This window comes from Eufriesea mexicana, unplaced genomic scaffold (genome assembly GCF_001483705.2).
Source record: "Eufriesea mexicana isolate 0111107269 unplaced genomic scaffold, ASM148370v2 scaffold2888, whole genome shotgun sequence".
Lineage (NCBI taxonomy): Eukaryota > Metazoa > Arthropoda > Insecta > Hymenoptera > Apidae > Eufriesea > Eufriesea mexicana.
In genome coordinates this window covers 730,711-754,383 of record NW_016910972.1, presented here as the reverse complement: position 1 = coordinate 754,383, position 23,673 = coordinate 730,711, and the positions used below count along the sequence as shown (strand labels likewise).

At 48.7% G+C, this 23,673-nt stretch overlaps 3 protein-coding genes across 4 annotated transcripts in view; 1 reads left to right on the top strand and 2 right to left on the bottom strand.

Moving 5' to 3' along the window:
* The first annotated feature begins 1,157 nt into the window (after positions 1–1,157).
* LOC108550615 (proclotting enzyme) lies at positions 1,158–5,012 on the top strand. Its single transcript, XM_017904380.1, has 9 exons — positions 1,158–1,641; positions 1,900–1,944; positions 2,601–2,852; positions 3,895–3,980; positions 4,070–4,155; positions 4,213–4,350; positions 4,415–4,551; positions 4,621–4,778; positions 4,854–5,012. The coding sequence occupies exons 1-9, from the start codon at positions 1,158–1,160 to the stop codon at positions 5,010–5,012; spliced, it is 1,545 nt and encodes a 514-aa protein (XP_017759869.1).
* Positions 5,013–5,624: 612 nt separating this feature from the next.
* anne (polyamine-transporting ATPase anne boleyn) lies at positions 5,625–20,244 on the bottom strand. Of its 2 annotated transcripts, none has more exons than XM_017904432.1 (11): positions 19,677–20,244; positions 11,752–11,836; positions 11,455–11,682; positions 11,230–11,363; positions 10,987–11,143; positions 10,682–10,886; positions 10,273–10,611; positions 9,237–10,188; positions 8,660–9,167; positions 8,403–8,584; positions 5,625–8,327 (listed from the first exon to the last, which is right to left on the bottom strand). In XM_017904432.1, exons 1-11 carry the CDS (start codon positions 19,780–19,782, stop codon positions 6,895–6,897), a joined length of 4,329 nt encoding a protein of 1,442 aa, XP_017759921.1. In that variant the 5' UTR covers positions 19,783–20,244; the 3' UTR covers positions 5,625–6,894. The 2 variants fall into 2 exon arrangements, with proteins under 2 accessions (XP_017759921.1, XP_017759920.1); XM_017904431.1 differs by lacking the exon at positions 19,677–20,244 and adding an exon at positions 12,120–15,068.
* A 541-nt stretch (positions 20,245–20,785) lies between these two features.
* LOC108550653 (myb-like protein Q) overlaps positions 20,786–23,673 on the bottom strand; it is an 8,838-nt gene continuing 5,950 nt past the window's right edge. The window contains exons 2-4 of the mRNA XM_017904434.1: positions 22,507–22,592; positions 22,198–22,422; positions 20,786–22,116 (exon numbers count right to left, since the gene is read on the bottom strand). Coding sequence (XP_017759923.1) covers positions 21,448–22,116; positions 22,198–22,422; positions 22,507–22,587 — 975 coding nt within the window. The 5' untranslated portion in view covers positions 22,588–22,592 and the 3' untranslated portion in view covers positions 20,786–21,447. The remainder of the gene's footprint in view (positions 22,117–22,197; positions 22,423–22,506; positions 22,593–23,673) is intronic.

The following is a 23,673-nucleotide window of genomic DNA, read 5'->3' as shown; positions in this document are numbered from 1 at the left end:
TAATACCCCCGATAACTGACCAACCGGAGGATGCTGTCCCGGTACCATTATGAATCTCCGCGTGTATAATCGATGCGTTTGGTTCCGGGTGAACCTCTTTTTACTTTCACCCGTTACGGAGAGACGTGACGCAAACAACATATTTTCGTCCGCTCGAAAAAGAATTCACCGGATCGCCTGCAGGAACCCGTTTTCTACTCGCCCGATCACGGTTTCCGGCTTTCCGCAGACCAGACGAGTAGGTCAGGCGACCGATCTCCTTTAACTTTACGCGATCGCCAGTTCCATCCTTCTCGCATCCAATTTCATACTTCGGTGCACCGGGCCAAAAATATCGGAGTAAAAAAATTTCGAAATCGAGTGGAGCAATCGCGAACACGAAACCTAGTCACGAATGATCGCCTCTGTGTGTACAGAAGCAGAGGGCTCGGGCTCTGAGAAAGGATTCGTGCCGAGGAAGATCTGTCCAACTGCGTGTTCCCCGGCTCGTTAACCTCACGCGACGCCATTTCGGTGCCCGGCTAGAGTGGATCTCGGCGATCGACGAATGATCACGGCTCGATCCCAGTCCAGCAGACACGCGAGACACGAGGATCGCGTAGAAAATCTCGATCTCGATTTAGGGATCGTGGCGAAGGGAACGGAACGGAACGAGAATTTAATTATCTCGCGTGTCGCGATACAATTACAGCTGTTACAGTCGCATCGGAGGGCTCGCGACCAATCGATCCCGATAGCAGCCCAACCTCCTCGCTTTTCTCCCTATCTCGAGGAATGTTTGCCTTCCAGCGGCGCGTTTTATCACGGCCACTTTGTGTCCCGTCCTCTCAGTCTTGCCCCGAAAGATACCGTATGTTTAACAATTTGCACTGGCTAATTGGAACAGCCTGTCGCGGGGAGCGGAGATAAGTGGTGCCTGGAGGAGCAACCCGTTGGGAAGGAAAACAGAATTTAGACACTTTGCGTTTTAAACGAGTGCAGAGGCACGGAGGAAAGGCAAACAGCGGGGAAAAAATGGTGCCGAAAAGCGAGGCTGTTAAACACCAGGGAGGGAGAGTTTCTCCACGACCACGCGAATTTTCCAACGTTTTCACGCGACCTTTGACTTTTCAGGGGAAATTTACTCACCGGGAGACCTATGCTCGTGTTCCAGCCAAATGATGGGTGCAGCTAGATCGTGCCAATGGTTGCTCGTGGGAATAGTCCTCGTCGTCACCTCGAATCGTGCCAGCAGTGAAACGGAGATCTCGGGATCGAGCCTCAGCAAGTCAAAGACGAGCTTCGGTTCCGGTTACGTCGAGCTACGGGATCACGATGGCAATCGCACCGATTTCACGCTCAATTCGCCTCGCAGACGTCGATACGTCCGATTCCCGAGTGGTCCAGCCGGCTACCTCTTCGAGGGTGGTGGTCCTCTAATAGGGAGGAACATCGGTGGACATCCTGGGGTTCGTTTCCCATCGTGGAGGCAGCAAAAGTCGCTCTGGAGGAGTCCGATCTCGGAGTACAGTAGGCCGGTGATGGGTCATCGAACTCCGCGGCTCATCTTCCGTGAAGACTTCCCGACCCCGGTGGGTGGCAGTGCACCTTCGTTCTTCCAGCAGTCCAACCACTTGCCGGATTTCGAGGATGAGAACAGAGGTAACGCGAATGTCGTAACGCGTACTGCGAGCAAATCGGACCTGAGATCGAGGGTTGAGGGACCAACAGGGGTAGTCCACGCGTCCTTTGTTCTAATCCGGGAGTAAATTGGAGAATCTTTTGTCCGCGTTATTTCTCGTTGACAGTCAAACGCGTGTATCTCGGGGCGAATTTCTGTTCTGAATTTTTTTTTTTTTTTTTTTTTTTTTTTTTTTTTTTTTTTTTTTTTTTTATTAAAAAGTGGAATTGTTGTTTCAGATCATCGAAAGCAAACCCTCGACGATTACCCTAGGTTAGAGTCAGGTACGTTCCCCGTGAAGCGACCGGCGTGTTAACAGAGAGCGACCTATCGATGAGTCGTGGCCTAATCGCACTTGTCGAAAGACCGTTTCGCCGAGCGCTTCCGGTCTTTCGCTAATCCAATGAGTGAAACCGATAGCGGATTACATTACATCGCGCCTCTGGATTTCGTGCTCGTAGTCGGATAATTATGAATTAGTCGTCGGCCGGGTGCAATATCCCAAGCGGGTGTCACAACGATTATGACACCGGACCCGTTTCCGTCGAGCCGACGGTTTCCGTCATCCGCGCTGCTCGTGCCGTTACGACACAGACGCTCGAACGTTCTTTCCTGTTGCTTTTACGATTTCTTTAAACCGCATCGCGATTGTACTCGCGACGCCAATGTAATACGACTTCTTTCGCTCGCTTTTCAAAACGATTGCGTTCTTTCTCGACCCTCGGGATTGCTCAACTTTCGGCTCGTTTCTCTCGCTAAAGTATTCCGAAGCTAGGCTTGGAGTAATCGCGCCTCGATTCCTCGAGATGGTTGGGCGATGTCTGATAAAAGGGGGAGAGAGAAAAACCGCGCGAACCGACGAGTAACGAGGCCCTTCCGTCGTTGAAAGAGTCGTGGAGGAGAAAGGTGAAGAAAGAACAGTTTGCCCTGTTTTGTGCAGAGCCGCGACAGCAAAACAGACCGCTGTGGAAGGGTGACGATACGTTGTGCGCTGACGGACGAAGCTGCGAATTTTTTCTAATGTGCTGGATGTCCGCTGGCCTATTGGACGGCAGTTGCGGCGGTATCATGTTCGCTTGTTGTCAGCGGAAAGAACCGAAAGGTAGCTCTGATTATAACCTGATTGAGGCACCTAGAGATCAGTCTCAGCCGCTTCCGTTGGATACTTACACGGAGACCGCCACTGATGATCGTAAGTCCTTCCTACAGAAGCATGCCATCCGATTCTTGCACTAGCATGATCGACCACCGCTGTCTTCTTCTCTCAGAATGCCTCCCGGTTTCCTCTTCCTCCTATTCGCCGAGAAACCTTTCTTCCTTCCCCTCTTCGTCGTGTCATCCTCGTTCTTCACCCTGCTCCCGGTTCCTTCGACGTTTCTCGGACTTCCTTCTTCGTCCGACGAATATGACACACTTGCACTTTCTTCGGCATGTCGAAATGTTCTTTGCTTGTAAATTACTCGTTTCCTTGGCACTTGCACTTTCCTCGGCATGTCATCGAGTGCCTTCACTTTCTCTGTTTGCACCTTTCAAAGCACGTGAGGCCACGCATCACCGAAATCCGTCTTCCCATCTCGATTCGCGAACAGCCTCGCATGCCTCGCGATCGTTCGTCCTCCCGTTTCCTCACGAATAATTCTTCTCAGCTCTGTCGTTCGATCTTGCATGCTCATCGCGATAACAACGGATCCGTTCCGCACTTCTTCGACGGTTCTCTCGTCACGCGAGTCCTCTGAGTTTCGTACCCACTTCCGGTCTCCCTCTAGCTCGCGAGGCAACAGTCCTCCGTTTCCCTCGACTACGATCTCGATCTTTGTTCGCCGATGTCATGTCGGTACGCACGAGCGAATATGATTTGCGTCAACGCGATTAGCTTGCAGACTAATTGTGCCTATCCACCAACAGAATTCTTTCGCACCGATCGAATCGCGTTTGCAAGGGACGCTTCTAAACTCGATGAAACGGTCAGAGTCGTTGGAGTCGCGAGTCGAACCCGAATCATCCGTCAGTCGTTCCGGTCGTCAACTCGAATTACTCCAAGTCTAACTCGGTAATGCTAACATAAAGACCAACGAGACGCTATCGAGAGAAAGACGTTTTCGTGCTCACTGTACAAGAGTGTTTGAACGTACTTCGCTACTAACTCTTCAAGAGCTGCTCGTGTATGAACACCGCATAACGACTCTATCGAGCAGTCAGTCTAAACCGGGGGATCTACGTGCTTCTAATTGCAGGCTGCGGGATTCCCGCCTCGAAGCAAACCGCGCAGAGGAGAATCGTCGGTGGTGACGAGGCAGGCTTCGGCAGTTTCCCTTGGCAGGTCAGATTTGCATCAACGCACTCAGCTTCGCCCTTCCCCGCCCTCGGTGTAACGCGATTTTAAACAGGTAAAATGTTGTATTTTCTCAGGCGTACATAAGAATCGGGTCCAGTCGATGTGGCGGCACTCTGGTTAACCGATTCCACGTCGTCACTGCTGGCCACTGTGTAGCCAAGTAAGTAGACCATGCACCGACGTTTTCCAAGCTTCCCCTGACTCGTCTCGTCTTTAGGGCATCGGCTCGTCAGGTCCAAGTCACCCTCGGTGACTACGTGGTCAATTCGGCTAGCGAGACTCTACCAGCTTACACGTTCGGTGTCAGAGAGATTCGGGTTCATCCGTATTTCAAGTTCACGCCGCAGGCTGACAGGTGCGTTGATAGTTGAGAGACGAGGGTGACAGTCGGGTAAATGGAACTGTGATCGATTGCCCAGGTTCGACGTAGCTGTCCTTCGATTGGATCGACCGGTTCACTACATGCCTCACATCGCACCGATCTGTTTGCCCGAGAAGAACGAGGACTTCCTGGGACAGTACGGATGGGCCGCTGGCTGGGGTGCTTTGCAGGCTGGTAAAGACCATGATCGCTTATCTAACGTGGCAATGACGATCGTGCGCTAAATTCTCTCGAAATAAACAGGTTCGAGGCTACGCCCGAAGACTCTTCAAGCGGTCGACGTACCTGTGATAGACAATCGCGTGTGCGAGAGATGGCATCGATCCAATGGCATCAACGTTGTGATCTACGACGAGATGATGTGCGCCGGGTATCGCGGAGGTGGCAAGGATTCCTGTCAAGTGAGTCTAACTCGGCGTAGAGAGTTTGTTGGTCGCGGGGAACGAGATGGAGGATTCCTTTGATGATTCTTGCAGGGTGACAGCGGTGGACCATTGATGATGGAGAAGACGGGACGATGGTACCTTATAGGTATCGTTTCAGCGGGTTACTCGTGTGCTCAGCCAGGTCAGCCAGGGATCTACCATCGCGTGGCTAAAACCGTTGACTGGATAACCTACGTTATCAACTCGTAGCGGGACGGATGAGAGGGAATAGAGGTTGCTCTCTGTAAAAACTTTGCATGAAACAAAGTTTACGACGCGGTGTTGGATAGGATCTCTGGCGATTTCGTGACTGGCTGGCAAAAGTTTGAAGTTGTGTTTGCGAGGATCTAGCAGCTATGCAACCGGGATTTTAGATGATTCTGCACTCGAGATAACGTTGGAGGATGTGGTTCCGAGTCAGGGATAGGACTTGCTCGTCTGCCGGATGGAAGAACTGTGTTATTATATTTAACGAAACACGGTGATGCGTGGGAATTGTTATACTCGTAGACTTACGCTCGGTGAAGTTTCTTTCGTCGATTATCTAGGCCTCCTGCGACTAGAGGCGTCTCCATTTTTCGCGAACGGTGTGAACTGTAAGCACGTGGATAATTTGTAAATTAAGTGCGTGTGACATACGTTTGTATTCGCGCTTAATAAACCTTCGATTTTTATTTTAGTTTGCTCATTGATTTTCTTCTTATCGACGAAGGTTTCCTCTACTTTGGTCGAGTATAGGGCAGGTGGGACGAAAGAACAAGGCTTTTACATTAAAAACATACTTTGTTATTCGACAACCGCTATAACTCAACGCAAGCTTAGCGTCGCAACTAGTAGAACAACGCGCTTAAGTATGTATATTTCATTGCGTATATAAGTACACATTTATCTCGTTAATCGTTTTAACAATAAGTATCCGCGACAACGAGCGTCGAATTTCTGCGTTCCGGGTCGCAGGACGTCGGCCCTCGAGGTTTGATTAAGATATCTTGGGATAGACTACTGTATAGTTACAATTCCCCAATCTTCACACCAACAAAAAGTACACTGGCTTCCCGCTTTCGCGACGAAATCGTATAATCTTACCAACGTTTCCCTTTTATCGACGTCGTCAACGAGCGCCGTTTCCTATCGTTACATTTTCGACAACAATTTGTTGGCCACGAGCCGACGAAACAGGACTAGATATTGTGAATTAGCAAAAATAAAATAATAATAATAAAAAAAAAAGAAAAACAATACAATACAATATAGAATGGCTCGTCGTGAAAACGGGAATGTATCATCAATTCCCTACAGTTTCCTAGTTTAAAAAATTCATTTGGATTCGCATCCATCTATACATTCGGTCGCGTATTTTTTTTCATTTTTTCTTTTTTAAGTATATCTCTGAAACCGCAGTGAAAAAAGACGGCATCTAAACGCGAAAGAATTCCCAAAAAGAAAAGAAGAAATGTATCTACCTATCTACTTCGTTCGGCCTGCGTCAAGGGATTCCGTTCTTCCGCGCGAACAGCACTACTCCCTGGCGACAGGGCGAGTTAGAATTCATCATATAAGTTAAATAAACTAACGATAATACTTTCTCTTCCGAGAGTGGTACGCTCGAATACTAATAAAGGAGGAGGACGAAGAAAGACCGGGTCAAAAGGGACCCCCTCAGTTGACGTACCGCACGATGCTCCCAGGAGCATCGTCGGTTATCGAGCTGTCGTGAACGCCGCGGCATTCTAAATGCACTCTGTGAACGATATTTTGATCATGAGATCTTGTCGGGAATTTGCAACGTCGGTTCTTCGCTGAACGCTGGTCACTCGTACTTTCCTCGATCCTGACATCTCGGATTAAAACGTTCCTGAGTGGTTTCGTGTAGCCGTTGGACAGTCTTGCGTTGCGATTTGCCATCGGACAACAAATGCACCGGAGTGGAGATACCTCGTGGTAATTCGGTGTACGAAATCGGACAGGTGCGTCGAATAGCGAACAGTGCATCGTTCCTCAAAGTTAAACGATCACTGTTCGTTGCTCGAGGCACTACCGTTCTTTGGCCATTACCGATTCGAATCATCCCACGAGAATAAATCGCTCTCTCCTACGACGGCAGAATATCGAGTTCAAGGACACTTTGTGTAGTGGGAGACAAGCCATCTTCGCTCTTGTGCATCAAGACGTTCTTCAAGTCTCTCAGCTTCTGCGGTTGAAGAGCCATAGCCGTGTTCCTCGGCAGAGTCGCGATCGGATTAGTGCTGTGGCTCTTGAACGGCCTTTCGTACCGATTGATGCCCCTCTCTGATTCCGAGTTATATCTCCTCTTCGCTGATAGCTCTATGTTCGGCTGTTTCGTCGCGGCGTCTTTGTCCTCGAAGCAGGGAACCGTCTGCATGGACACGGTGTTCCTGCGATCGTTGAACAGGGCCCTAGGATTCAGACTGACTTCTCTGGCCGAGCCGAAGTGCTTGAAGTTCGCGCAGATGGGACTGTTCATGAAGCTCGTGTCGGCGGGATGGCAGGGTTCGGGCACGCGTTTCTCGATCTTGATCTCGGTGACGTTTTGACGAATCAGAATATCCGGCGCCGCTTCCGGCAATGGCTCTTGCGAGATCGTCGGCCACTCTATGACGCGCGCCAGGTCACGCTCGATCGCGAGGTATTTTCGTCTAGATTTATCTACGTTACGCCAACGGTATCGTAATTTTCTAAAAACGAGATAGTCAACGAAGAAGTACTCCACCAGCAACGAGATCACAAAGTTAGCGATCCCGTAGCCAACCAGAATGAAACGGAAGCCGTCGTCCTCTGGAAGTATTAGCTCGAACCAGTCGGTCAGCCACTCGAAAGGAAATGTCGCGAGATAGACGGAGAAGAGGGTGAGAGAAATGAACGAGGCGAGCAGACCGTAATTCGTGAACAAAGATTTTCTGTACGGATGTCCCTTTGAGAATGTCACAGCCAGAATGATATATTGCATGGAACTAATAATGAAAACCGTATAATTCTCCGTACAGCTCACGTCATCCTTATTCTCAGCTGCCTTAATCGTGGCGTTAAAAGGTTCGAACCACTCCATCTGCTGAAGATGCCATAAACTGGCAGACTGAAATATGGCGACGATCAAAATCTGCGTTACCAAGCTAAGAATAGGAGTGATACTAATGAGACTGTTCAGGGGTGCTGTTTTGACTAATGGGCCATCGTAAGCCTCGGTACGGCCAAAGAAGAAAGCGAAGATCGAGATGATGAAGAGATCGATGTAGAGAAACTCGATATCCGTCAAATTTGATTCGATGCCGTACAGCAGCATTACGGAGATGAACTGGGTAAGCGAGTAACTCGCCATGTATTTGAAAATCCCGAAGGAAGTGACCAGAGCTGCACGTCCTTCTCGTATCACGGTTAATACGCAGGAAATGTTCGTCTCGCGGCTGGTGAACGCCGATGCTACTGACGATTCGGTGTCAGAGAGAGAAATTCCGGTGTGAGCAACCTTCAGAGCTCCGCAGTCATTCGCACCGTCACCTACCATAGCTGGAAATCAAGCGCAATGAGTACTTTGATCTTTTATATGGTTCAATTTAATTCGAATAAAGTCGAGCCACGTACCAACATAGTATCCCAAAGATTGCAATTCCTGAACTAGCTGTTGCTTTTGGTCTGGTGACATCCTCGCAAAGATTGCACCGCGGGTGACAAGTTTAGGAATCAGTTCCGGATAATATTGTTTAACTAACGCCCATGTTTTACCCGTGAGTGCAAACACGTATTTGTTTTTTGAATGCTGTAAGCTGAAACGAAATTGCACGAAAGTTAGAAATCAGACGATACAACGTTGCCCAAGCGGACGCGTGCGATCAACTTACTCGTCGGATAAATAATTGGCATCGTTATCGAACTGATCGTTCTCAAAGGAGCCCCTCTCAATCGTGTCCAAGCTAGCTACACTATTCAGATCAGTCATCTCGCTGAGATCCGGCTGTAGCGTTCCTGGCTGACTGTTGCTCTTCGTAAAATATATCTGTGGTTTCATTTGGTTTTGCTGAGTGGCAGAGACTGCGATCACGGGTGTACCTGGCTTAACGATGTCACAGTCTCTGGCAACCGATAGCGCAGTCAACATGTTGTCGCCAGTCACCATGACAGTTTTAATACAGGCAGTATTTAAAACACTAATCACGGGTGTAGTTTCTGGCTTTAATCTATTCTCCAAAATCACGAACGCTAAGAACGTGAGATCAGACTCGGCAGACTCGCGACTCAATCGCTGGACTTTAGCGTAAGGAAGACGATTCAAAGATTTGTGTGCGAGACCGATGACACGGTAGCCCTCCGAAGTATATTCTTGCAACACGCTGCCAAAGTCTGGTGGAACTGTAAAAGCAATAAGGTTCATCGTATCTTGGAGAAGAATCTAACTGAGATATTCGTAGCGTCACTTACTGGATTCCGCTCTAGAGAGACTGAGGATCATTTCCGGGCTACCCTTGCAGTAGAGATCGTAATGATCAGCGCCCAATGTCCTAGTGATCACGCTCATTCTTTGAAGAGTAGACGTAAACGGAAACTGACGAACGATTCCAATTTCTAAACCTTGCGCCCCCAATTCCGTCGTGGAACCAGCCAACGTGGTATCGAGGTTGTTCAACGAAATGTTCTCCATCACTTCAGAGGTCATAGAATTTTGTCGGCCGAGCGAGATTCTTAGGTCGTTGGGTAGTTTATTGTGCAGTTTGGAGCCCTTTGGTGGACGTACTATCGTGGGAAAAAGCATAGAGAATTTTGACGTGTCGGATACATCGGGTTCTTCCAGAGTCCAGCCGGTAGACTCGAACATTTTTAAATCGAGTGGATCCCCTACCAGTTGATTTTCTATTATCGTGATTCCGTGACACGTCACTATTCCAATGAGTAGATCGGTCAAGGGTATGGTCGTGATATCTTTGATAGGTGGCTGGAATTTCTTATCGACCGTGGACACTACACCCCACATATCGAGGCCATCTTCGGTCAGCGTTCCAGTTTTATCGAAGCAAATGCAGTCGATCGATCCCGACACGTTAATGGTTCTTGGACTCGTACAATAAATCTTGCTCTTCTCGAGTCTACGTTGCGCTACCATACGGCCAACAGTCATAGCCGCCGGCAATGCTGGAGGTACTACGATGGTAATTAGATCTAAAGCTTCTAGAGCGATGTGATTGCTTGGTACACCTCTCATAGCTTTTGTCACGATAGTGTAGATCACGCCGATACTAGCTATGCCAGCCAACAAGATGACGAACTTGTACGAATCTTGCTCGAATTTGAAGTCCACCGGTGGAGGGTACATAATAGATCTGACCAGTCCACCTTTGCTAGTGTTAAATCCAGTTCTGACAACTACAGCTAAAACCTGCGAAGAGAAAGATAGGTCGTAAGATCATTTCTGCGTAGTAATCAATCCTGAAAATTAATCAGAATTCGCGTATCCAGTTACCTTTTCGGATCCAAAATATCTAGTCTGAATAACTCGAGTACCACAAAACAGGGTGTGCCTTGCATGCTCCTTAGTGTCATATATTATTTCATTGGACGATGGAATAGGTGTTTTAGTAACAGGAACTGATTCCCCGGTTAACATAGATTCATTTAGAATGCAATTTCCAGTTAGAAGTACCGCGTCGCAGGGCATTAAACAACCATGAGAGGGAATAATCAAAATGTCACCAGGTACTAATTTTTCAGCAGGCACGGTCGCTGTTTGCCCGGTTGCGCGATCTCTCATCACCGTTGCCACGTCGGAAGAGTGTACGGTGGATCTTAAGTTGTGTTGGTTCTGCAAACGGATCCTTGGTTATTAATACAATTTAAGGAATGATGCAACCAACGGTAAGAGAATCTCTTACCCGACGAGTCTGGAAGACTGCCATAATTATGCCGATGCTGGACATCGTTAAGATGACCATGGCATAGTAGTAATAATCGTCGGCAATCCAGAGGCAAAAACTAAACAGCTGGAAGACGTAGAATGGATTGAGGACCTCTAGACAGAGCAGCGTTAAGATACTTTTTACTGGAATCACGATTTCATTGTTTCCATAAACGCTACGCCTGTAAAGGAGCGGAAAAATACATTTTTTTTTTTTTTTAAGAAAGCCTTTAAGCATCGTACAAATCGACGATCGTTGCAGAGATTTCATTGGATATTTGCCTCATATGTTGTTCAAGCGAGTTCAATCCTTGCATCTGATACAATGTAGAAGTTAAAACACCAACGTCTAAACCTCGAAGCTTCAGAAATTCGCATCTCTCGGGGTCCCAAACGTAAGTTAATTTTTTGCAAGTGAAGAAAACGATCGTCGGAACCTCTGTGTGAAAGTATAATCGATAATTATATTTCTGAAATACAATTCCGATCGTTTGAACCGTTTTCCTTTAATCGCTCGACTCTTACGTTTAAATAGTCCACCGATTAAATGTAGCGACAGCGTGGGATACTCTTCCTTTACTTCCTTGATGGTTATCATGTTGCCGTTCTCCATCCAAGGTTCGTTATCCATCAAAGATTTTCCATCGAAGGGTTTATTACTTTAAACACACACGAGCGGTTAGTTTCAAACGCTTGAATAGAAAATTTGCTCGACTAGATTCGTAGAAGGTAAAAACATAGAATAGTTACACTATATCTTGAGCAGCCAAGGTCTTCAATTTCTTCACGTAATAGCTCGTGTGTTTTCCTTGGAACTTCTCGATCAGCAAAACAGTATCTGCGGTTTTTAATTGACATTTGGAATGAGTTGCAAGCAACATCAAATGTGGTATCCAGTGGAAGATCAATCTAAGAAGGCCACCGGTTACGATAATCAAGAACCAGGTAACAGCTGTTAGGATTTTGTTTCTCTTGTAGCTGGAAAAGACGTATAACGAAATGAATATCGTAGAGCAATCGATAAACACGTTGGGATCGATCGCTTACCCATAGATCTCCATTTGGTCTTCTTCACCAGGGTTGATGTAATCGATACCATTCTTCAGATGGAGGATTCCGTTGCTTCTGGTACCTGAAATAACAAGGTAGGCGAATAGTTAGATCGATATTACGCGTGGGCGGTGAAAGACGACGAAAAGTGACGAAAGGCGACGAAGCATCGGAGAAATAACCGCGTGGCAGATAAGTAAATTGCATCGTGAAGTAAAATGATGGTCGTGACGATGAATTAAACGAAATATCAATGGCGCGATATTTATGGAAGACGGTTTCACTGGCAAGAATCGCGAAGGACGATTGGATGGGAACCTTTGCCAAATATAATCGTTAAAGTAGGCGGTGGTCCAAGCTCTTACCCTCTAGAAGTTCCGTTTTCTGCTCGCGTTGATGGTCAGCGATGGTATTGGTAGCGCGTGCCCCAAACACGCTGTACGCGTTTCTGGCGAAGCTCAAGTTCAATTTGTTCGGAGTGGGCGGCATGATGATCGCGGGAAAAGGAGCGGGACTTAAGCGCGAATATTATACGCGTAATATTACAGCTATGCTTCTCTCTTTTAATTAGGTATAATTGTTCGTGGTCTCGCGGGAGATCACTCAGCGAGGATACTGCTCACGGTATCACGACAGCGTTTTCCCTTTCGACGTTTCTTGTCCTTCTTCCCTGATTTTATCCTGACCGTTTCACAACTACATCTTAACACTATTCTTATCAGCTAGGATTTATTGTCTATGGGTCAATCGCGGACCCGCGTTGTTTACCGGACAACGAGAAAATAGAAAGAAAACAAGGACGCAAAGTTCGTCAACTGGCTGGAGAGGGAGGAGAGATCGACGAGGAGAGAATACTCGTGACGAGAGAGGAAAATTGGGATCTAGCCGAAACCAAGTGAACGGCTCAAACGTGGCTCCCCTAGGAATAGTGCAGGACGAGGAGATCGCTGTTCCAGGCAATAACCCCATCTGCTACCGACACCGATTACCCGCCATTTTCGGGTCCATCTTCGATGATCTCGGTGTAGATCTCAATGGAGCGTTCTCTTGCATTTGGCTGACATCAGTGGATCGACACGCGAGAATAGAGCGGTGTCCCGTTGAACCGATGGTCGAGCAGGCCCCGAGATCTTTCCACGAGAGTCCAAGTGGCAGTGGCTAGTTTGTTTGAGCGGCAGGACAACGACGACGTTGACGGCGAAACAATAACCGATGCTATCGCTTCGGACCTGCCCCCGAGTTTCTGCATTCGTGTCAGTCGCCAGGATCGGTGAGCTTTCGCCAGCCAATTCGTGGCGTGATCACTGCTCGTTCACCTTCGCTCATACCGCGTCGTACGCACGCCTGTTTCGAATCTCTGTCGGCCAATCTCGGACGAAGCAGCTGAGGCTCCTCCAAATCCCACCAGTCCACCGCAGATTGCTTCGTCTTGCCCTTGCCTCTCGCCGCCGATCCAATGTTGCTTCGGCCTCTTGCTGCGCAGCCAACTTCTATCGCCTCCTCTCTTGCATTCTCGTGCCTCCCTTTTGCTGCCTGTACGTGCGATCTCAAATACATTACGGGTTATAAAAGTATTTTGGATGCCGTCGGATGTATCGATCGGCAGGGAAATTAATTCGTCGTCCACAGGTTCCGACACGGGTCACACCGGTCTTTATATACGTATATATTGGGATCCTTTTCGGGGCACACGGATCCCTGTCTTATCGATTCGGAACGCTCGTTATCGATCGATCACCTTATCGCTCGCGATTCCGACGATAACGCGCGATATTTAAAAGTTCCTCGTATTTCTTTTTTCCCGATGGCGGATAAATCGAGCTTCGAGTATACCACGGGTGGCGCGTCGGTCGAAGAAAGTTCCGTGTACGGGATTATCGGGATCGAGAGACGTTTCTCGATTGCTAAATTAAACCAGACGATCGATAGAGCGATTGACGTGAAGGAAGAAAGAGCGAGCACGTATCGAGCGTACCGTACACTGGTTGGCGGATATAATGTTCACTTCACGGTTTCGCGAATTTCGATTAGCTATATATATATATATATGTACGAAGAGTGTATGTATATATAGAATTGATTACGTCAACGAAGTTCCTTTCTCGAAGGTGATCACACGTCCCCGACACGAATGATTTCTCAAATGATTAAGCACTTATTTTTTCACACGCGAAAACTGACGCACTCGTTTTAACGCTTTATTCCCACACTCGTGACTATCACCACACTCGTGATCCGGCTGATTAATCCTGACAATCGCCCTCGCGGCCTGACAACGTACAAATCCGTGTTCTTTCCACGATATGTCGTTCCCTCTGTATCTCGATCGATTCTTTCAGATGATCCGCTTAAACGATTCACCCTCTTCGGGACTTCTAAGTACAGAGAACACAGTGCAATAGTTTGTACCTAGCATCTTACTCATACTGATAATTTCAGTTCGTTCGCTCGCGTCGATGATCAGCGCCGCCTCGTTAGGCCCCCGTAAATTAGGAAACAGAAAAGAAAAAATCTCTCTCCTCCAGGAAGTCACTTTGCACACGGTCGTTTCACTTGCGTTTCGTGCATCTGTGGCCGCTCGGTTTTCTCGCTCGCAACACCCACTGCCTCTGCCTCTGTCGACATGCACCGTCTCGATTTATAAGCGTTCACGTTCGAGGAAAAACGACACCTTTCCTTCTCGCATGCCTGTGAATTTTTTTCTTGGAAAGCTCGCGATTCTCCGGGAAGCTCCTTCCACCGTTTCGTACAACGTGCTCACGATGAATCTAAGATGGCGACCAGCCAGACGTTCCTTTGGAGCTGCGCTACGACTGCTCTTTCTCTTGCTTTCCGACCGTAGTCGTCCAATGATTCTCGCCCGACAGCCGCAATCCCCTTCGACAAGCTTCGTGCTAGACCGGTTCGTATGATCACTGCGAAACACTGACAAGTACGCGACAGCTGGCACAAAGTGTTCGCCCCAATTACAACGAGATTCCAGACGCGAGTGTATTAAGGGAATCGTTTGGCATTAGCAGAAGACTTGCGCTCTTGCTTGCTTCCTCCCGGTTCAGGGCCGTACTCTCTGTCGCCTCGTTTCAGGTACGCGCCACGTGTCTCGCTTCGTTATCTTCCTCTTCGAAACCAATACCGATTGGATTACGCTTCGTCAACCATTTCGCGAATTGTCGCCAACGTTTACGTCGTGGAATTTACTGCTTTTGCGTTTGCGGATTCTCCTACGATCTTCCGATGCGTCGTTACGCTCTCGAAGCGATCACTGGACTGACGATAATTTTCTCTTTTTCCGAGTCACGAAGCGGCCTTCGGGTTGCCAGGCTGAGAATACGGTTCGTTTAAAATCCACTCGCCGAACGGACAATCGAACGGAAACCTTTGAACGAGGGGTTAACGTCCACGAAATGTTAATCCGCTTCGTCGTCGGTTAGCGATCCGACCTCGATGACTCGGAGTAATTTCCAAGGGCCGACTCGCGAGCTCCCGTGGCGCCGTTTTCGCTAGGGTCGTGCCTGAGATATCCCTACCATTGGGTTTTGCCTCGACCTACGACGACGTCGTCGCCCGTGACTCATTTGTTCCCACTAAATCGCCTTCCGTGGCACGAGTACGGCCCTGTTAATTGCACAGGGCTTGAAATACATGCGCCTGTTTTCATGGCGAGTCCTCTTCCACTACCCTCTGTAGGTAGTTATCGGAGGAGGGCACCTGTTTAGGTGTTGCATAGCGGCGAAACCCAGGCGAATCGAGCGGTTTACCCGCTTACACGACCCTCCTGATCATCTCTCTCCCTTTCTCTCTTGCCTCGATTCTCCATTCGAGTATTGAACGAGCCCGAAAGCCTCGTGGTCGATACTCAGTTCGAGCTAACTTTCCCTTTACCGCGGCCAGCACGTGCCAAGCGTCTGAAACGTTCACACCTAACTCTCGTGCCGCTGGTGGGGGCCTCTCTGCCCTACCCTCTTCAGGGTAACTCCGATTTTAGGTCTTCCACGCTGAATCGACGAATCCACGATTATTATTCCGGCTCCAACGCTTCTCTCTCCAACGTAACCTTATATCGAGCAAATTTTCATTCCTCCATTTCGTTTACTTTGTTATTCGAAAATTTTTCTTTCCATGTATCCACGGTGCAAAGGATAAAGACATCGATAAGATTATCGATCTTCGTTACGTTTACGTTATTCCAATGAAAACACAGGCTAACGATACGACGTTGCGCATCTACCGAAGTTCGATCATCGATGACAGAGGTATCGTTAACGAAGCATCGCTAAGCGTGACCACTCGAGTCAAACGTATACCCGGGTTAGAAGTTTCGCGGAGAAGCAGGAAAAGCGCGCGAAAGGCTTTCCTGGTATCGTTCGAATGTTTCTCGTGTGGCACGGAAATGGCGAGTTTTTGAATTTTTCATGTCACGTCCTGGAATTCTCGGATGTCGTAATTACACCGGGAAGATAGCGAAACTTATGTAAGGTGAATATTGCGAAACCACGCGAACGACGATGCTTCTTATAATCGAGCGTCGTTCGTTTTGTCTAGGATCGCAGGATTTCCGGCTATCCGACACGTGTTTCTCCTTTATCTCATTTACAGTGACCACCTTTATCCGATCACGTTTCGCTTGCACACTCCGCCATTTTATTGATCAAATAAAGGACTTATAGAGCTGCCATTGTTAGGAATTCGTCTGCTCGGCGATCGATCACGTTTCGTCAGCAAACATTCGGCATTTCAGGTATATATAAACGCGATAATATTGGATAACCTCTTCCCGTGGATCGAGCTTGTTGATAAACTAACCGTTAGTTTCAGGCAACACTAGGTAAGAGTATAAATCGAATCGGCGGACCGTGGAAGACTGGTGGCAACCGATTCGATTCGCTTTTACTTATGTAAGATCGGTAGTTTCCGGGGACATCTGTAAATAACGATTGCCTTCGAACTGACAGCTTTCATGGTAATATAAAAATACACGTTATCATTCGCTCGTTCATAGCTCCGGCTCTTTAACCTCTTAGGCACGATGCACCGCTATAGTGGTTCACTCGCTCACCGTTTGAATTAAACGATCGTTTTCATATGTTTTGTTTCACACTTTTTTCATAACAGAGTTAATAATATACCGACAGAATATACTATCTTTATCCCTTTTGTCAGGTATGAATTGGACTGAGACAGAGAAACAGCCTCGCGCAAAATTCAGCCTAAGAAGAGCCTAAGAAGTTAATAGGACGCGTGGTTCACACGAAAAATTGAAAGCGACGTTGCTCAGCGATCTGCGATCCATCTGTAATATACACTTTCGAAATTCCTCGTTCTTTTTACTTATTGACCGTCTTATCGGTCGTCTTCAATTAATCTGTCGAGTCCACATCGTCAGCGTCCTCCAAACGAGAAACTCTTAGGAATCGGGTCACCGAGACGGTCCACACGCCGATCGGGGACATCTAGTACACCCGTAGTTCTGCTCTCGTGTTCTTATCGGTGTTCGTTATTCAGCAAACTAGCAATTTAATCGACAAGTCGCCGATGTCGGCCCGATTTGCCTGCTCCGATTCCCGAATTCGAGTACGCGCCACGGAAGGCAGACGCGTCTCGACCTCCGTGCTATTTTTGAGCGACTCGTGTCGTCGACCGATTCCGATGAAAATCGTCTCATATTCTACTTACTCGCTTCGCCGACTGGCTTCCTGTATTTAGAAGCATACGCGCGTCATGGCCGTTTGAACTTTTCTCGTCTATAATAATCCAGTGACTCGCCGAGACCGAATTTTCGGCAGAGTCATCCGCGTTTCCGGCGCGGAATTATTAACAATGTTATTTACGACTGCAGAAGCACCGCGTGCCGGGAGCATCATTTTCGAGGATATGCAATTATAGTTCTGACTCAAGGTTCCCACGCCGAGAGACACGTTTCGGGAAAGTGCATGGAAGATTATTTCCAACTATTCTCGTACGACGCGAAATTCGAGGATTTCGAAACGGAGCAGGCTTCCGTGAATTCGTTCTTCGAGCCATTTTTCACCGGTTTCGTATGTGTCCTCGGACGGACACGAAGGAAAAATACTCGATTCGCGAACGATGTCTGCGATTGCAGTAACCTTCGGGGTTATCGCGAGGCTGAGTGGTTCGCGTATCTGTGGCACCGAACGAAGAAGTCCGATCGACAAGGAAATACTGCCGATCTCCAGATACGAAAACACGGTGTGCTGTTTTCGTCGGCGATAGGGAAGGCAATCTTCTCGAAATGACGCTGTTATTCACGATTAGACGATCTATTCCGATACCTCCCGATAACGGAGCCTCTCCGTATCGGATTAATTCGCAGACAATTTGCAGTTTGATAAGCCGATAAACCGCGGAGCAGAAATTGCACGTGCGTTTCCAGAAACTATGCGCTGTCACGCCGATTGTGCACGACGTCATAATTGTTCGATAAGAAAGCTCCGTTTAATTTCAGCGGATATTCCACGGACGCGTGTCGAAGTAGAGACAGACGATGCGGCTCAGACGAGAAATGGTACAAATTCACGCGCTGATAAGGTTGTTGAACTACCGATGATAAATCCAGTGACCGAGAAACGATGGTAATTATTTCGCGAAATAGTAGAGAAAACATCTGGTAATCTGGCAACCGCAAGGTCAAGAGAATATCTGTTAAAACGAAATTTATCAGCGAAGATTGTAATCTCGAGATTAGAAGTATAATTAATCGTTTATAATTAGCCGAAGCAGCGTCCACTCCGATCGTACTTCCGATCCACGTGTCCGATTCTCCTATTCGAGCAGCTTTTTTAAATCGTTTCGTTAGGAGGAGTTAGGCCGAGGACGTGGCAGCTCGGTAATTTCGTTCGTTGAAAGCGTCGTCGCTTAATTGACGAATCGCTTCGAATGGACTCTGTTAGCTGGTCGCAAGCGTCGAGGCGCCTCGTGTCTGCTACCTCGAATTCCAGGCATTTTTAGCCAGCCAACGATATGCTACGAAGAAAATAGAACTCGCGAAATTACAGAGCTCCGAGCTCCCTCGTTTCTTTTTCCTCGAGTCTCCAGCTGTCGTCAGGATCGAAAGTTCAGAATTATCAATTACGAGGACGCGCGCGAGTCCGGGATCGGCAGATGTCGAAAAGTAATTTCTCCTAATCAAAGTGTCTTCATATAAACTTTCGCTATTCGGCGTCAGTCGAGTTAAGTCGACGTTAATTTAGACTTTGTTGGTATAACAGACGAGCGGATTTCGGAGCTACGAGAAAGTCAGATGGTCGATGGATCGGCGATATTTCCGAGCGTGACGTTGCAAAAGCAGATGATCCGCGTGTTCGAGACGATTAAAAAACACGTGGAAAGAATGGTCGCCATTTCGACACAGCGTTATTTTGGTAACTATGGATTATCCGCGACTGTGCGGCGGGACGTCGGTAAATTGGAATTCGGACATGACTCGAGTACGTATATTCGCAACTATTAATTCATGCCGGTCGCATCGACCTCGACTAAAGTTTCGGATCGTCTCGATCCCGTCGCAATATCGATCCCGGATTACAAACGCGGCGCGTGCATTGCCGCAACGTTGAGCAACCGGAGACCGGTCGACGACTGACGCAGAGGAAAGTTTCGCTGTTACTTTTATACGTGGAACCGGCTGTACGTAAACATTCGCCTGCGTTAAACACGACCGTTACGACTCGGTCACTTGGATTCGTCTAAGTCTTTATGCTTCGACACAACAACGAAATTCCGCGTGAACGAGTTTCCCGGTCGAAGCATCGACAGCTGAAATCTCCGGATTTCGTATTCAAGAAGCTACGAGATCCTTGGAAACTTTGGAAAACCCGGAGGAATCGTGAGGCATGATGGGATCGGCAATCCGTTCACCAGGGACCATCACCGAGCAACGGTTCGTTGAAATAACAAGAGCCTACCGTTCGTGGTGCTTATCCTCGGCTCGGAGGAGGCTCGTTCGAAATCGGTGTTCTCCATTTTTGTATTCCGACCGACGACGGTGATGGTGGTTGCGCAGCTGGGCATTCAGAAGTAATCGAACACCCAAGGTGTGCCGGGCATCGCGTGTCACCTTGGATCCGTGGTTTCGTTGTTTCCCGAGATCAGCAACGGGGCAACATGATTTCGGTGGCACGCGCAGCTGCGCCGCGAAGAAAAACGCTACGCGACCGCGCAGAAAAGCAGCAAGGACGCGCAACGGAGCGCCGAGCAACACTGTCGTAGCTCAGCTCGCGAGTTCTTCGCCCCGTTACCGAGCTATACGTAATCGCTTTCGTGTACCGGCGATCCGCTCGGATCTGCGTCGCTGATTGGTCGGGACCGCTTCTTATCAGCGACCATTCTTCCGCTGGACCGATGCTTCTTCGGACTCGGCCGATTATCTCTGCCGATCTACCGATTTCCACAGGAGTACCACTTTCCACCATCGGAGTACCACTCGCTCCACTCGCAGATTAAACTATCGCCTTTTTTTTCCGCGTCTTCGACCTTGACCACGGAGATCCTCGTCGATTTCTGTCGATTTATCCTGTCACCGAGATCGCGATCCGAGGAATCTCTTTGAAAACTCGCGTCCCCGGGGCTCGAGAGAGGCGTTTCCTCATCGACGATGCGCGGGAAAAACGGTGAAAGCTAGTTTTCCCGCGCAACGGAGGAAAAGCAACATTTTCGTCTTTGTTCGGAGAGAAAGTGCGAGTGGATAGGCAATCGGTAGAGCGCTGCTCGGGCTTCCGTTCTCCTCTTCGGTGTTCTTTCCTATTGGTTCTACTCGTTTTTGACCGTGTGCTTAATTGCTTTATTTGCATTCCACCTTGTACACGTACGACGCGATTTGCCAAGTCCGAGCTCGTCCAACCTTCCTTTCTCTTTTGCCTTCGTTCTCTTCCGTCCATGATCGTCGGTCTTCTTGGCTCCTTCTTCGAAACTGCCTTCTCCTTTTTTCTCCCCTTTGCCGGTATTTTGGCTCGTGGAAAATTCGAAGAACCGATACGACGGGAGAAGTGATCGGGGGGACGTATACCGGGAAAAATCTGTACGGACTCCGTTTATTCTCTGCGAGATAGTGGATACAATGTGTACTTTTAAAGCAGTCAACGAGATATAACGCCTTTAGGCGTCTACAATGATTGCCAGTTGTGCTAGATAAGAACTAAAATTCCAAACAGACGTATATTCCTTTATTAGACGCGCGATCGTATTAAATAGTTAATTAACATAATAATAATAATTAAATATATATTAGAATTTCTCTCTCCCCTTTTTCTTCCTTCCCGTATCCTCAACTTTCGCTCAACGCGTTTCCCAAACGATTGAACTCTAACGAGACTTACTCGGGCCGGGGCCGAGACGCTCCTCGGGAGCAACGGCTCGTCTTTTGCCTGCTAGAGAGAACAAAAGAGAAAAAAAAAGAGAAAAAAAAGGAAGAAGAAGAATAGAGAATAAAGCGAGACGAGGAATCTTTTTCTATTTACAAATGTATCGTTCGCGGAACAAGCTGGACCTTTAGTTTGCTAAATCGAATCGAGCAATTTGCTACGGGCTGGACTAGGTCACGAATCAAATCTTAAGAAATATGGAAAAGAAACGATCTCATTCGCTAATACCGAACATCTCCGTCACCCATGACCGACCTGGCCGGACATGTCAGGCCGACCACGCGTTTCCATCGCGAGACACGCGCCTTCCGTCATCTCAGAAATCCTTCTTCTTGTCCTTGTCCACCAGCCCGTTGTCGTGGTAGCTGATCTCCTGACCCGCCACTGCCGGATGAAGATAATGCGGTTCCACGTCGATCTTCTCCTTCACGTCGGAGTCTAGAACCATCGAGTGATGCGGTCCTCGATGGAGCACCGTCGTCGAATGGTGTTGCTGCTGTTGCTGCTGCTGCTGCTGCTGCTGCTGCTGCTTTCCGGTCGACTGGTGCTGATGCTGGTGCAGATGCTGATGAGGGTGTTGCTTCTCCTCCTCTTGGCCGTACTTCTTCAACAGCTCTCTCAGTTTGTCGAAATCGATGTCGCCGTCGAACTTTGAGAACAGCTCCTTGGTCCCGGACTGCTTGAACTTCTCCGAGTCCTTCAGCTGCTTGAAGATCTGCAAGAACCTCTCGTTAGCCTGCACACCGTCTCTGGTGGTGTTCTTCGAGGAGTTCAAGTTCGGGTTTAACAGCAGATCCGGAGTTTCGTGGACCACGTTCACGTTCTTGTCGAGATTCTCCTCGGTCAACGACTGAAGCAGAGTGTTGTAGTCCGGCTTGATCCTGGACGTCTCCATGCACGAGCTGCAGGAACAATTCGTGATGATCTGCACCTTCTTCTGCATGGTGATGGGGTTGTTCACCTCGTCTTTGCAGTCGAGCGTGACCTAAACGTCGGAAGGAGACTTTAATTTCCGATTTTACTCCCAATAACTTGGCCGTCCATCGACTCGCACGCGGACACCTACCGTGTGCCAGACGCTGTCCAGAGGCTGACAGGAGTCGCAGTAGGGTCTGATCAAGTCACCAGGTGCGGAGGGCTCGCTGTGCGGCACCATGTAAGAGAAACAAGCTCCCACACAGACATTGTTGTCCAACTCCTGCGAAGAGCACTGGGGCCACGCGACCACTTGCTTTATCGGGGTCGTCTTGCACCAGCTGTGCTTGTCGGGGTAGAGCACGATGTTGTGAACCTTGAAGCGATAACCACTAACGTCACTCTACGGATAGAAGAAGCAAAGGAGTAGCATCGGCTGAAAGGGGAAAGATGGATAAACCTTGTGCTCGCGATGGGCGTGCAAGCTGGTGGCCTGGAGGAACAGCGCGATCACCACTGTCAGATGACACGTCGATCCCATGATCCCTGAAACAATAGAGGGAGAGAGAGGGTATCCGAATCTTTCCAACTGAACGGGCGTCGCCGGTAAATTAGCGGGCCAGGTAAGAGGAGCGGAGTTTCTAACGGAGAGAGGCCGCACTTTCTCCGGGCCTGGTATCGGTTTGTCGCGTGGAAGATAAGCGGGCACGGATATCGGGAACGAAGGAATTTCGCGATTGCGATTCGAGGCGCGGCGTGCAGCGGCGTGCAGCGCGTGCACGTGTGCACACCGCGTATTCGCTGGTCCCCACCCCGAATGAATGAAAGTCCGTGGGTCTCCCTCGTGGTGAGGCTCTGCCGAGGTCTCAGGTTCGACGACCGTCTGAAATTACGTCACCGGGATTTGTCGTGGTGCCGCTGCTTCTCCTCCTGTGCTCCTTTCTTCCTTTTTCTTCGCGTCCGCGTCGCGTGAATTTTCTTTAAAACAAGCTACACGCCGCGCCGGCGTACACGCGCGTACGTATACGGAGCGTCGTAAACTCGCGAGGGCTACGAGCTTTTTTTCACGCAGCCGGGGGGTTAACAGAGAGAGAAAAAGCAGAGAGAAAGAGAGAGAGAGAGAGAGAGAGAGTGTGCGCGAGACAGAGGTAAGGGGAAAGAAAGCCGCATCGGCGACGACGACAACGAGGACCGGGTTCATTCATAAATCGTTTAGGCCGATTCCCCGATTTCAGAAGAGAACGCGGGATGCTCGAGTTTTAAGCCGCCGAGATCTCGAGATAACGGAATTCCCCGTGGCCTGACGGGATCGAGGGAAAAACGAGACTTTCTCGTGGATGTCCCGACCATAAATAGCGCCGGATTTAGACTACGAGGCTTGAATACGGGATGCACTACATCCTGCCGGCATACGACGTTTCGTTAAGGTCAGGTTTAAGGATAGACGCGACGTAAACGTTTCCATGGTTACGAGAGGAATCGTTTACCGTTTTCGATTTAAATTGAAATTTAAAGGCGGAAAGGAGTAGCCACCGGTGGATGCGAAATGGCAGACAAAGTGGTCCCTGGACGGTCGATCTTCAGCAGGGAGGAATCAATGGCGGAGGAAGCGGACTCTCGATTACCC

What these genes read in the sequence shown, in the direction of transcription:
- LOC108550615 (XM_017904380.1), top strand. Translation starts at nt 1,158, where the DNA reads ATGATGGGTGCAGCTAGATCGTGCCAATGGTTGCTCGTGGGAATAGTC. An exon ending in TTCACGCCGCAGGCTGACAG is followed by an intron (nt 4,351 to 4,414) that starts GTGCGTTGATAG and finishes TCGATTGCCCAG; the next exon opens with GTTCGACGTAGCTGTCCTTC. An exon ending in GTGGCAAGGATTCCTGTCAA is followed by an intron (nt 4,779 to 4,853) that starts GTGAGTCTAACT and finishes TGATTCTTGCAG; the next exon opens with GGTGACAGCGGTGGACCATT.
- anne (XM_017904431.1), bottom strand. Translation starts at nt 12,243, where the DNA reads ATGCCGCCCACTCCGAACAAATTGAACTTGAGCTTCGCCAGAAACGCG. An exon ending in GATATTTTGGATCCGAAAAG is followed by an intron (nt 10,189 to 10,272) that starts GTAACTGGATAC and finishes TTCTCTTCGCAG; the next exon opens with GTTTTAGCTGTAGTTGTCAG. An exon ending in GCCAATTATTTATCCGACGA is followed by an intron (nt 8,585 to 8,659) that starts GTAAGTTGATCG and finishes ATTTCGTTTCAG; the next exon opens with CTTACAGCATTCAAAAAACA.